The 12,382-nt window shown below is 36.0% G+C and overlaps 1 protein-coding gene across 1 annotated transcript in view; it reads left to right on the top strand.

Annotated features, from left to right (window-relative positions):
- Nucleotides 1-584: 584 nt before the first annotated feature.
- Nucleotides 585-12,382, top strand: part of HMMR (hyaluronan mediated motility receptor) — a 29,862-nt gene continuing 18,064 nt past the window's right edge. The window contains exons 1-7 of the mRNA XM_060006809.1: nt 585-630; nt 4,094-4,192; nt 4,648-4,727; nt 6,859-6,906; nt 9,900-10,088; nt 11,124-11,210; nt 11,301-11,401. Of these exons, the coding sequence (XP_059862792.1) occupies nt 585-630; nt 4,094-4,192; nt 4,648-4,727; nt 6,859-6,906; nt 9,900-10,088; nt 11,124-11,210; nt 11,301-11,401 (650 nt within the window). The remainder of the gene's footprint in view (nt 631-4,093; nt 4,193-4,647; nt 4,728-6,858; nt 6,907-9,899; nt 10,089-11,123; nt 11,211-11,300; nt 11,402-12,382) is intronic.

The following is a 12,382-nucleotide window of genomic DNA, read 5'->3' as shown; positions in this document are numbered from 1 at the left end:
TCTCCGCTCGGGTCACTGCACATGCGCAGGAATGTAACCTGAAGTCTCCGCTCGTGTTCGTTTTTCCCTTTCAGAGGCCATTTAGGACGCTGGCAGAACCCAGGTTTAACGAACTGAAATCCGGAAAAGTTTACCTCCAAGGAACGACGGGAGACAGCTGGAACCAGTAAAGTCAGAATTCATTACACTGCCGCCAACATGACGTCAAAAGCGACTGAAAATTCTTTGATGTGAACTGCGCTTGCGCAAATGCTGCTGGTGCTTAGTTAAAATTGAGTAACGCCAGCAGGGGTTGGGCCCGTGGGGAGGGCGCGGGGCGAGAGGAGACAGTAATAGTCTCCTATTGGATGGTAGCCTAAACAGATCACCTAATTGGACGCTGCTAGAACCGAGTGAGCATGCTCTATGGATGTTCCCGTCCTGGATTGGTGTGTCCAAGGCTTTGGCTTTCCGATTGGTTAAAGTTGGGTGGGAGGGGAATAAGCGGGGAGATTTGAATTTGAAGCGAATAGGGCCTAACAAGCCGCAGGAAGTTGCCGAGGAGCACCCTAGAAACCTTCGGTTTTGTGCGGCGGGTCGTCAGCATGTCCTTTTCTAAGGCGCCCCTGAAACGATTCAATGACCCTTCTGGTGCGTACGGGGAAAGGATCTGGGGGACAGAAGATGCTCTCACGCCCCTTGCCCCTCTTGATTCCCTTCATCAGAGGCAAATAGAAGGCGATTTTTAGGGCTGGGATGGGGCTCACTTAATTGATTCATTTTCCTGAAACACATGCTAAGGTTTTACTACATGCCAAGCACTATTCAGAATGATAAGGTTACAACAGCGAGCGAAGCAAAATCCCTGCTCCATGAAGCTTACATTCAATTGGAGAATGCAGCCAATAAACAGTGCTGTGGAGAAACTAAAGCAGAGGGAAGGGAATAGGAATTAGGAAGCATTGATAGCTATTTGTTGGTCAAGTCCGAAGGCCTCACTGTTAAAAATATATATTTGGGCTTCCCTGGTGGCGCAGTGGTTGGGAGTCCGCCTGCCGATGCAGGGGACACGGGTTCGTGCCCCGGTCTGGGAAGATCCCACATCCCGGGAGCGGCTGGGCCCCGTGAGCCATGGCCGCTGAGCCTGCGCGTCCGGAGCCTGTGCTCCGCAACGGGAGAGGCCACAGCAGTGAGAGGCCCGCGTAACACACACACACACACAAAATATATATATATATATATATATATTTATTTATTTATTTATTTATTTATTTATTTACTATTGCTTTTGGTTTGAACTTGTGGATTTCTTTTGGATATCCCATTCAGGCGTAAAAGAAGGAAGATTGGTAAAGGCAGTTTATGGGTGTAAAATTACGGCAGTAGCACTTAGTGAAAACACTATAGATGAAGTAATGGGAGCTAATTTTGACAGTACCCCAGGCACCACACTAAGTCTTTACATAGATTATTCTATTTTAATTCCCCCAAATCCCTATTGTTCATTATTTTATTGATAAAGAGATGGAGACTATTTGCTAAATGTTACACAATCCAAACTGTCAGAACTGGGGCTTGAAACCAGGCCTCCACGAACCCATCCTGTGCTCCTAACCACTGCGGTGCAAAAGCACAATAACCATGAAGCCTTCCGTGTGGTTGGTAAGGCATTCATCATTTAGTGGCTACTAACTGGATGCAGGGACTATGCTAAGGTCTTCCCTACTAGATCTGGTTTATTCTTGCCAACAGCCAGGTGAGGCAGGTACTGATATTGTCCTCATTTTACAGCTAAGGACACTAAGGGGTTTTGTAACTGTACTGAGCAGCCTGTAAGTGACAGCTTAATATCAAAGCTCATGATTTATCCTTTATAATGTACACTTTTAACAGTCACTCATTACACCTTAATTTCTATTAGCTAAAATGCAAATGGAAAAGACCTCTGCTCACAAAGGAAGGCCAAGGGGGCAAATGGATCAGCACAAGCATATTTTTTAATTAGAAGACTCAAGAACCATATAATTTTCCAGACATTCAAAGAACCTACTCTAAGTTCTGTCAGCAGTGTGTCTTTTCAGGAGATTTGTTTGTTTGCTTGCTTTATAATAGATTAAACTGCTTTTGCCAATTACACAAAATTTCAGGCTCACAGTTTCAAGAGTAATAAGTTACCATCTATTTGATGCTGTGTGTGTGTGTGTGTGTGTGTGTGTGTGTGTGTGACTGTAGTGATTTCTCGTATTACTCCAGAAATCCTAACAACCAAAGTATGAGGTAGCTACTGTTTTGTGAATGAAGAATCAGTCTCAAATAGAAATAACTTTCCAGGGGTCTTAAAGCTAGACTGGAAAAGGAGAGAGTATAATGTTCTTATTTATCATCTTCTCCCTATGACTGCAAAGTACCTGGCATATGGTATTATCTATTGATTGGCAGGCAAAGCTGGATTTGAACATCGATCTAGCTGATTACTATACAAAACTCTATTCCCAATCCCACATCCCAAGTAACTTTCTGTTTTCTTTGCCACACTGCCAAACTCAACCCTGAGCTAAATACTGAGGAAAGGGACATGATTGAGACTGTCCCTAACTTCAAGCAGTTTTGTCTAAGGTGGGAGATGGATAAGTACATTATTATAACCCATTACAAAACTGCAAGAAGTTCTATGATAGTAACAATATGCGTAGGCTGCTGTGGAATGGAGGTTTCTAGCTTGATTTGAGGATTTGGAGAAAACTGGAAGAGGCGACCTCCAGGCTGAGATCTAAAGTAAGCAAGAGCCGGATCTCAAGTCAGCTTTGCATAAGCCCTCTGAAATGCCTTCGATTTGGGACTCCAGTTACATGAGGTTATACAGTATAAATTGCTGAAACATAGAAATATAATCTAGCATAGTAGTTTGTACTTTGCATAACATGGCTTTATAAATTTTCTGGTGTATTGATACTAGACAAAGATAGATCGTCACTAAATTTTTATTCCAAGCTAAATCTTGAGGGCTAGACATTTTTAGTAGCTTCATTTCTAAAATCTGCTGATGGTTTCCTCAGTGAATCTCTCTGAGTAGAGTTGATTCCAAGTATTTTATTTCTTATATTCAGTCCTTAATAACAAAGCTGTATTGCTTGTTCTGACACAATTTTCATCCCAAAACTGTCTGTTGTTTTGCTCGGTTGTCTGTGTTCCTTTGACCCAATTGAAGTAAAGGTCATTTGGGAAGATAATGATATTTATGATTCTTCACAGAGAAGCCTAATATCAAATGGGTGCTATTTTTACATTTGAAAATAAAGGAAACTTTTAAAAAAAATTTTATTGGAGTATAGTTGATTTACAGTGTTGTGTTAGTTTCAGGTGTACAGCATAGTGATTCAGTTATACATACACATATATTCATTCTTTTTTAGATTCTTTTCCCATATAGGTTATTACAGAATAATGAGCAGAGTTCCATGTGCTATACAGTAGGTCTTGTTGGTTATCTATTTTATATAGATATGTATGTGTGTATATGTTAATCCCAAGCTCCTAATTTATCCCTCCTCCCCATATTGCCCTTTTGGTAACCATAACTTTGTTTTCGAAATCTGTGAGTCTGTTTTTGTTTTGTAAATAAGTTCATTTATATCATTTTTTTAATTAGAAAAAGAAGCAATTTATTAATAGTATTTTTACATTTATATTACTTTACTATGACTTTTTTTTAACTGAAGTATAATTGATTTAAAATATTGTGTTAGTTTCAGGTGTACAGCAAAGTGATTCAATTATATTTTTTTCAGATTATTTTCTATTATAGGTTATTATAAGACATTGAATATAATTCCCTGTGCTACACAGGAGATCCTTGTTGCTTATCTGTTTTATGTGTAGTAGTTTGTATGTGTTAATCCCATACACTTAATTTGTCCCTCCCCCCTTGCTCCCCTTTGGTATCCATAAGTTTGTTTCCCATGTCTGTGAGTCTGTGTCTGCTTTGCATATAGATTCATTTGTATTAATTTTTAGATTCCACATATAAATATCATATAATATTTGTAAGACATGCTTTTAACTTAAGATCATAAGTCGCATTAGATGAGATTTTAATATTTTATGTTTCCTCTAGGATGTGCACCATCTCCAGGTGCTTATGATGTTAAAACTTCAGAAGTATTAAAAGGACCAGTATCCTTTCGGAAGTCACAAAGGTTTAAAACACAAAAAGGTAATTGATCCCAAAATAAAATAATGGTTATATGATCTTGTAAATTTTGAAGTTAAGAAAACAGTATTTAAATTTAAAGATGCTGTAGTATTTCTAAAAATGTGAAGCTACACCTATATTTAATTTTTCTTAATTGATAGATTTACAAAAGGGTCAACTTCAGAATAACACTTTCATCATTACACTGTTGTATAACCAGGAAAATTAAGCAAGATGCCATAGATATGTAGTTTTCCTTTTCGGTTACTTTAACTCTCTGTTGGAGAATATTAGAAAGAATATTAGGAAAATTAGGAAAGAGATGTGTAAAAAATATTGTGCAACTAATTATTTGAAAATGTACAATCAAGAAAAGAATAACTTTATATTGCTATAAGAAATTTGGGAATTGTGTTTTGTCTGTGGTTCAAATATGTAAGCACAAACCATGATCTGTACAATTTGTTTTATAGCAGAATCTCAACAAAATCTTAATGTTGACAAAGATACTACCTTGCCTGCTTCAGCAAGAAAAGTTAAGACTTCAGGATTAAAGGTAAGGAGCTCTTATATTCTAGCTGGTTTATAAACTGTAATATGAAAATATTTCTGAAAGGTACTGTATTTGACTAGAATGGGTTAAGTGTATAAATTAAGGTTATTGGTAAATCTGTAAATTAGTAAAACATTATCATTGGAACTCCAGCAAGCTTTACATACCTGCCTGTGTCATTACTAAATATATTGTTTTTAAATGTGCCCTTAGTTCAAAGTTACAAAATGGTCTCCACTTCTCAGTCATTTCTATAGCTGGATAAATTTTATAATACTTAGAAAGCCTTTAAAAATTATGCAATGCTTTGATTTGTTAGTTACCATAATTTGAGTTGTTCTGGTTTTGTTTGTTTATTTGTTTTGGCGGAAGAGTAAATATTGGCAAACAAAAAGGAAAAAACATTCTAATGCCTAAAAGAGGTCTAGTACTCAGAAACTGCCAAGGAGTGGTAGGAGATTAAATTCTTAATAACTTCATGTTATAGCTTGTGCAATAGCCTACTATTACGGTTTCCATTAGTTCATAAAGCAAGTTGTTCTTCCTTAAGGAGTTGCACAACTTGGTATTTTAATGTGAAAAGATTCAGAGTTGGGAAATCAAAGCTATAAGTTAAGCTTATTCTTGTTCATTAATTTGGCGATTACCTAAGTCTCTTGTTCTATAAAAAAAAGAGCTGTTGTCCAATATGGAAGTGATCAGCCACGTGTGGCTACTGAGCACTTGAAAGTGAAGAATTGAATTTTTAGTATTATTTAATTTTAATTAATGGGTAGTTAAAAACTGATACTTGATTCTGTTGTTATAAAACTTAAATGTTTTTGGAATAACTTGGGTATGTGAATCTACCTTTTCATCTGTATATTTTGTGAAATCTAAATATAGATAGCTATTTCTAATGAAAATTTAGCATCTGAGTTGAGACGTGCTGTAAGTGTAAAATATACAGAAAATTTTGAAGACCTAGTACCAAAAATATAAAATATCTTGTTAATAATTTTATACTAATGACATGTTGAAATAATATTTTTGATATCTTGGTTAAAGTAAAATGTATTATTAAATATTTTACCTTTTAAATATGGCTACTAGAAAATTTGAAAATATGTACATAGCTTGCATTATATTTTTATGGGCAGCACTGATACAGATACCCTTTTCTTGGAAATTGATGTAAATTTCTTGACTTGAATTTCTTAGAGAAACAGTTCTGAAATTTAAAACTAAATTACAAACAAGTTTGTGTAAAACTCCTACATAATAGGCCTTCCTTGATAGAAAATGCTATCAGGTGTGAAATTAATAAACATGAGACTGGTGGCCCTTCCCCAACTTAGAAATATATGAAACACATTTTGTTCAAGGTGTTTATGACTTTTCTTCCATCTTTAGATGGAAAAGATAGATATTCTGTTTTGGGCCGTTATCTCAGAAAGGCTATTGGATATAAAAAGATACGTAAAAATACATCTTATTGAGAATAAAGGCAATGAGTAGATTAGAATCAGTTTGTATTATTTCAGTTTTTCTTTATGTTTTTGCACTTGTAGTTTTTTCTCATATTTGGGATCTAAGTTTAAGTTGCTTTCTTTCTTTTTTTTTGTGCGGTATGCGGGCCTCTCACTGTTGTGGCCTCTCCTGTTGTGGGGCACAGGCTCCGGACACGCAGCCTCAGCGGCCATGGCTCACAGGCCCAGCCGCTCCGCGGCATGTGGGATCTTCCTGGACCGGGGCACGAACCTGTGTCCCCTGCATCAGCAGGCGGACTCTCAACCACTGCGCCACCAGGGAAGCCCTGATTTCTCTTTTTAAGAGTCTTTTTTTTTTTCTGAGATAGCATACTTAAGTATTTAAAATGTATTGCTGTTTAACATTAGAAAAGAGGACCTGTTCTTTTCAGTGGACTTGTTAGCAAAAGCCTCATCTATTGGGGTAAAAAATGTTCAAGCCTGAAATATTTTAAGATTTGAAGAAGCTTTTCCTTCATTTGCTAGGTAAGTCACCTACAAAATATTTTATAGAGTCAGTGAAATGTTTGGAACCCTTAATCTTTTCTGATACCTAAAAATCAAATTTGGCTATGGTATTTGTGGCACTTAAATTTGATTGTCTCTGTTCTTTGATTTTCAAATAGAAAGAATCTCAAAAGAATGAAAAAGATTTGAAGATGTTGGTAAAAGAGGTAAGCAGTACTTTCAACTTACTGAAAAGTAAGTGCAATATAATGGAAAAAGAGTTACACATAGTTAAGAGACAAGGATTCTGTTGCTATTTGAGGAGTCATATAGTGAGGTATATGTACCATCCAGGCCAGTACCTACAGGGTAACCAATCCTTGGCTTGGATACCATATTTTAGAGCGTGGTTGTCAATGTGGTATGCAATTTGTTAGCTTAGTAAGGGATGGATTCAAGGTAATCTACTTCATGAAAAACGGATAACTAAAATCAATATGTTAGTTTATTACAACTATATGTGGATCAAATATTAACCTTTACTCATAGCATACACTCTTCCTATATAGTAATCTATGTGTTAAGACAGTAACTAGCTAGAAAACTTGGTGAGCATGAAATCCTAGCAGGTTATTTGAATTGTGATGGAGTTGTGCTAACTTACTGCATCTCTGCACTATAGGTATATGCCTTCCTCAAGGATAAAATGACCTACTGCCTGTACTATCCAATATAGTAGCCATTTACCACGTCTCTATTTAAATAAAATTAAGAATTCAGTTCTTCAGTTCCACTAGTCACATTTCACCTGCTCAGTAGGCACTAGTGGTAAGTGGCTACCATACTGCACAGTGCATTTCCATCGTAGCAGAAATCTCTACTGAGCAAAGCTGACCTAAAAAACCTGCCTACTTCCCTAAGCAGGGCAAGGCTGATCACTGCCAGCTTTGCTTTTCTGGCAGTCTTTTTTCTGTGTTTCCATTACTGAGCAACTCTTTCTAGTAGACATATTCTTTTTTTTAATAAGAATTTTCTACTTATTTATTTATTTATATTTTTTGGCCACACCACACAGCATGTGGGATCTTAGTTCCCCAACCAGGGATCAAACCTGTGCCCCCTGCATTGGAAGCGTGGAGTGTTAACCACTGGACCGCCAGGGAAGTCCCCTAGACATATTCTTTTGACGTATTAAAACTTACTATTGATTACAGTTAAATGTTGGCTTAAGATCCAGAATATGTCAAAATAACTTTGCAAATCTCTGCCCTTGTTGCTCTGATCCTTTTTGTATTTATTTTAGTAATACTGGCTATCATTTTATTGAGGATACATGCCTATGATGTAGGAGTTAATACTTAGATATATAATAACTGAGTGTCTCCGAGTGTCTATGAGATAGCTGGTGAGTGAGTGGCAGTGCCAGGATTAGAACTGGTAATTTGTATCAGTTACTTAATCTTTTAGAATAGAAATTTTTGACAAATACAGCTCTATTTTATTTAAGCCCCACAGTATTTGTTGTTCGTTTGATTAATTTGAATTATCAATATTTAAAAGTAAACTATCATGCAAAACAAATTCAAATTTCTGACTTCTCTTGCAAAATTAGAAGATCTGATAGCACAGTTTCCGCATCCGTTGCCTTCTTTAGACCCCACATTTGCTCAGTCAGTCCTCGCCTGGCTCTCTTATTTATATTATCTGCTTGGTCTTTTGAGTTTACAGTCCTTTTTTGGAGCTTAAGTTTCTTTAACTGAAAAAAGTGTGATGTAGATAATCTCAGCATCCTTTTTTCTGTTTTATGATGTGCTATCAACATTGGTTTTAAACCAATAATGTAGGCATAAAGAATCTTATAGTAGGGAATCTTAAAGCTCATTCAGTCCCTAGCATCTAGTTCACAGCTGTATATATAAGTGGTGCTTGATATATTTTTAGTTAAAGCAATTGGCTTAGAATACTGAGATTAGTATGAATACAAAGCCAATGAGGGTAGAAAATACTTTTCATGTGATTTAATGCAGCTGTGCTTTCTTGATACTTTTATACCCAGCTAATAGTCTATTTGGGTAAATGTTTTATGTGAACTAGAAAAGAATGTACATGCACTTGTTGGTTATAGTGGTCTATATATGACAATTAGTTCAAGTTGTTTAACAGTTTTCTTCAGATCTTTATCTCTACTGATATTTTTGTCTGTTTACTCTATCAGTTACTGAGAAAGGTATTTTTAAATTTGTAGCTCTGGGGATTAGTCTATTTATCTTTTTAATTCTGTCAGTTTTTGCTTTGTATATCTTGAAGTTATGATATTACTTTGTTGTGCACAACAAATTTAAGATTATGTCTTCCTCTTGAAATAATCTTTTACCCGTAAAATTCTTTATTCCTAGTAATATTTTTTGCCTTAAAGTCTACTTTGTATGATATTAACATAGCCATACCAGCTTTCTTTTGTTTAATGTTTACATGGTAAATCTTTTCCGATCCCTTTATTGTCAATCTATGTCCTTAAAGTGCATATCTTACAAACACCTGGGATCATTTTCCTTCAGCCTGAAGAACTTCCTTTAGAATTCCTTATGCAGTTCTACTGTTGACAAATACTCTCAGCCTTTTTTTTTCCCCTCTGAAAACATCTGTATGTCACCTTCATATTTTTAAAGGATATTTCATTGGGAATAGAATTTTTGATTGGCAGATTTTCTGCATACATTTTTAAACATTTCATTGTCTTCTGGCTTCCACATTTTTTGTTGACAAGTATGTGTTTTTGATTTAGGTTTTGGTTTTTACCTAGTAATTGCAGCAGGAATGATGGCTTGCTGATGCCTACCATATCCTACTCAGAAGCCCAGTTCTGCTTTCCCAGAAATGAAAAAGATATTTAGCATTTCAAGCTATAATTTGACTTCCTATAATTAGAACTAGAGTAAAGAAGACTTTTTATAGGTAGAAATCCTTAAAAGTGAATAAACAGTTTAATTACACCTAGAAGTTTATGACAGTTCAAATCCTCTGTTCTTAAAATGCTTACAGTTTTTCAAGATGTGTCATAAAATAAATATGATTGCTTAAACAGCTAAGAATATCTAAGAGCATCATGTCACAATCAGAAGTTTGTCTAGAACTTTAATATTTTGATTATCAGTAGCATTTAGTGATTATGTTGGCAGTAATCAGTGAATTATTCATTTATCACCTTGTTTCTGTCCAGATTCGTGTTCTTGTGCAGGAACGTGGTGCTCAAGACAAGCGGATCCAGGATCTGGAAGCTGAGTTGGAGAAGATGGAAGCAAAACTAAATGCTGCCGTCAGGGAAAAAACATCTCTCTCTGCAAGTAATGCTTCACTGGAAAAACAGCTTATTGAATTAACCAGGACTAATGAGCTACTAAAATCTAAGGTATTTGAACCTCATGATAATATTTACAATTGAATAAATAATAAACATGTTTTTTTTCTCATATAGCTGTTTGGGAATTTTAGGCCTAGTTTAGTCATTTTCCTTCACTAAATGTACTTTAAATATTAAGCTGCTTCCAGTAGGAATTATTATTGCATCTTTTTTATTTTGGTGCCTGGCACATAAGAGGTTATAAACAAAAAAGTTTACTTTTTGTTTTAATGTCTGACACTTTCTCGCCTTCTTCAAAATCACCCCCAATAAATAAGGCCACTAATAAATGTTGCAGAATTTACATCTAGAAGTATCTTTAAAGATCTTTCTCTGAAAGAAATAATAGCATAATAGCAAGCTTCCATCTCAAATCCTTTTGGAAATATAGTGGGAAATGAATAATTGTGTGGACTAAATGTGTTCAATAGATAAGTTGTATTTATCAATATTAATATAATAATGATCTTAAAGGACTTAACATGGTCGTCTTGCTTTTTTACAGAAGTAGAAGGAAGCTGTAAATCACTCTTCAGCTTAATGAGAGTCATTTATTCAGGGCCTGTCATGTGCGGAGCTCTTTGATTACAAAGGGAGTAAGAATGCATACGAATTAAGCACGGAGAAGGGAGCAGATTCCTAGGCCCCACTCAGGGAGATTCTGATTTATTAGGCCTGCGATGAACCCTATAGTCTGCATATTTCAAAGTAGACCAAACAATGCAGATGCATTTTGTTAAGCAAACACACTTTACGAAATTCTCTCCAAGAAGCTTGTCTTAGAGCCACACAGTGGAATTTCTAGCATATACAGATAAACGACCACTGAAGCTGATTTCAAAAGTAGACCAGAAAGTCACATGAAGGAAAAGGAGAGACAAGAACAGTAGTAGTTGTAAAACCAGTAATCCTGGCTCTTTTCTCTACCAGAGTATGTTGTAGGCAAATAACAGTCCCAATAATAGATAATCAATATTTAAGTGATTTTTTTTTACAGGACTTAATAGAAAATATTTCTCGATTTTTTATGTTCGTTGTACTTAGTTTTCTGATGATAGTAACCAGAAGAATTTGAGAATTCTAAGCCTTGAGTTGATGAAACTTCGAAACAAAAGAGAAATAAAGATGAGGGTGAGTGATACCTTTGGTAAGTTTGCTGTGTCTGGAGCGGGGGATCTGAACAAGTTCTCATTTCCTAAAACAGATATTTCTGTTGTGTAGAGCATGATGGCTAAACAAGAAGGCATGGAGGTGAAGCTGCAGGTTACCCAGAAGAATCTCGAAGAGTCTCAGGAGAAAATAGCACAACTTGAGGGGAAGATGTGAGTGACTAAAAGGAAAGAGATTCCTTTGTATAACCAGTTTGTGTGTGTGTGTGTGTGTGTGTAACCAATTTTTGATTTACCTTTCTCGGCTAGTTATTGTTTACTGAGACTTTAACCTTCCCTTCATACTTACCTCATTGCCTGCCTCTACTTGCCCTATTTCTCTTCCTAAGTGACAGTTGAGCCCTAATCATTCCCAAACGTTTTATGCTGAAAGATGTATGAATGTATTACTTTTGTACGTCTTCTGTATCAGTAATGAGGAAAGACTCATGGTCTTTCTAACAACATAATCTTACGGAGGTTGTAGTGAGACCAAAACTGAGAAGTATTGGTATAGGGAGCTGTGATGAATGCACAATCCTAGCCTTCTTTTTATTACTCAGCTGTAATTCGTATACAGTAAAATGCACAGATCATAAGTATTCAGTTTAGTGACTTTTGACAATTGTATACACCTGTATAACCACCACCCAAATAAGGTAGACAGTGTGGCCATCCCCTCGGAAAGTTCCTTCGTGCTCCTTCCTGCTCCCCTGTTCCTCCCCCATGGCTGCCCCCGTACCCCTGCAACCACTTTCTGACTTCTATCATCATAAATTAGTTTGCCCTTTTTGGAGACATTTATTACCACATGCATGCATATGTGTGTATATGTGGCTTCTTTTGTTTAAGATAATTTTTTGAGATTCAGCCGTACTGTTGGGTGTATTATAATTTGCTCCTTTCACTTCTGAGTAGTATTCCATTATATGAATATACCTCCATTTGTTTATTATTCTCCTATTGATCAATACTTGGGTTTCCAGTTTTTGACTATTATCAATAAGTCAACTATATATGCCTTTTTGTAGACACAGGCTTTTATTTCTCTGAGTAAATATCTAGGAGTGGAATTTCTGTGTCATAGGGTTGTATACATATAACGTTTTTTAAAACACTCAAAGTGGTTTTGCTGTTTTACACTCCCGCCTAACA

The sequence above is a fragment of the Delphinus delphis genome, chromosome 3 (assembly GCF_949987515.2).
Source record: "Delphinus delphis chromosome 3, mDelDel1.2, whole genome shotgun sequence".
Lineage (NCBI taxonomy): Eukaryota > Metazoa > Chordata > Mammalia > Artiodactyla > Delphinidae > Delphinus > Delphinus delphis.
The sequence above is the reverse complement of the archived record's forward strand: the minus strand, read 5'-3'. Positions and strand labels throughout refer to the sequence as shown.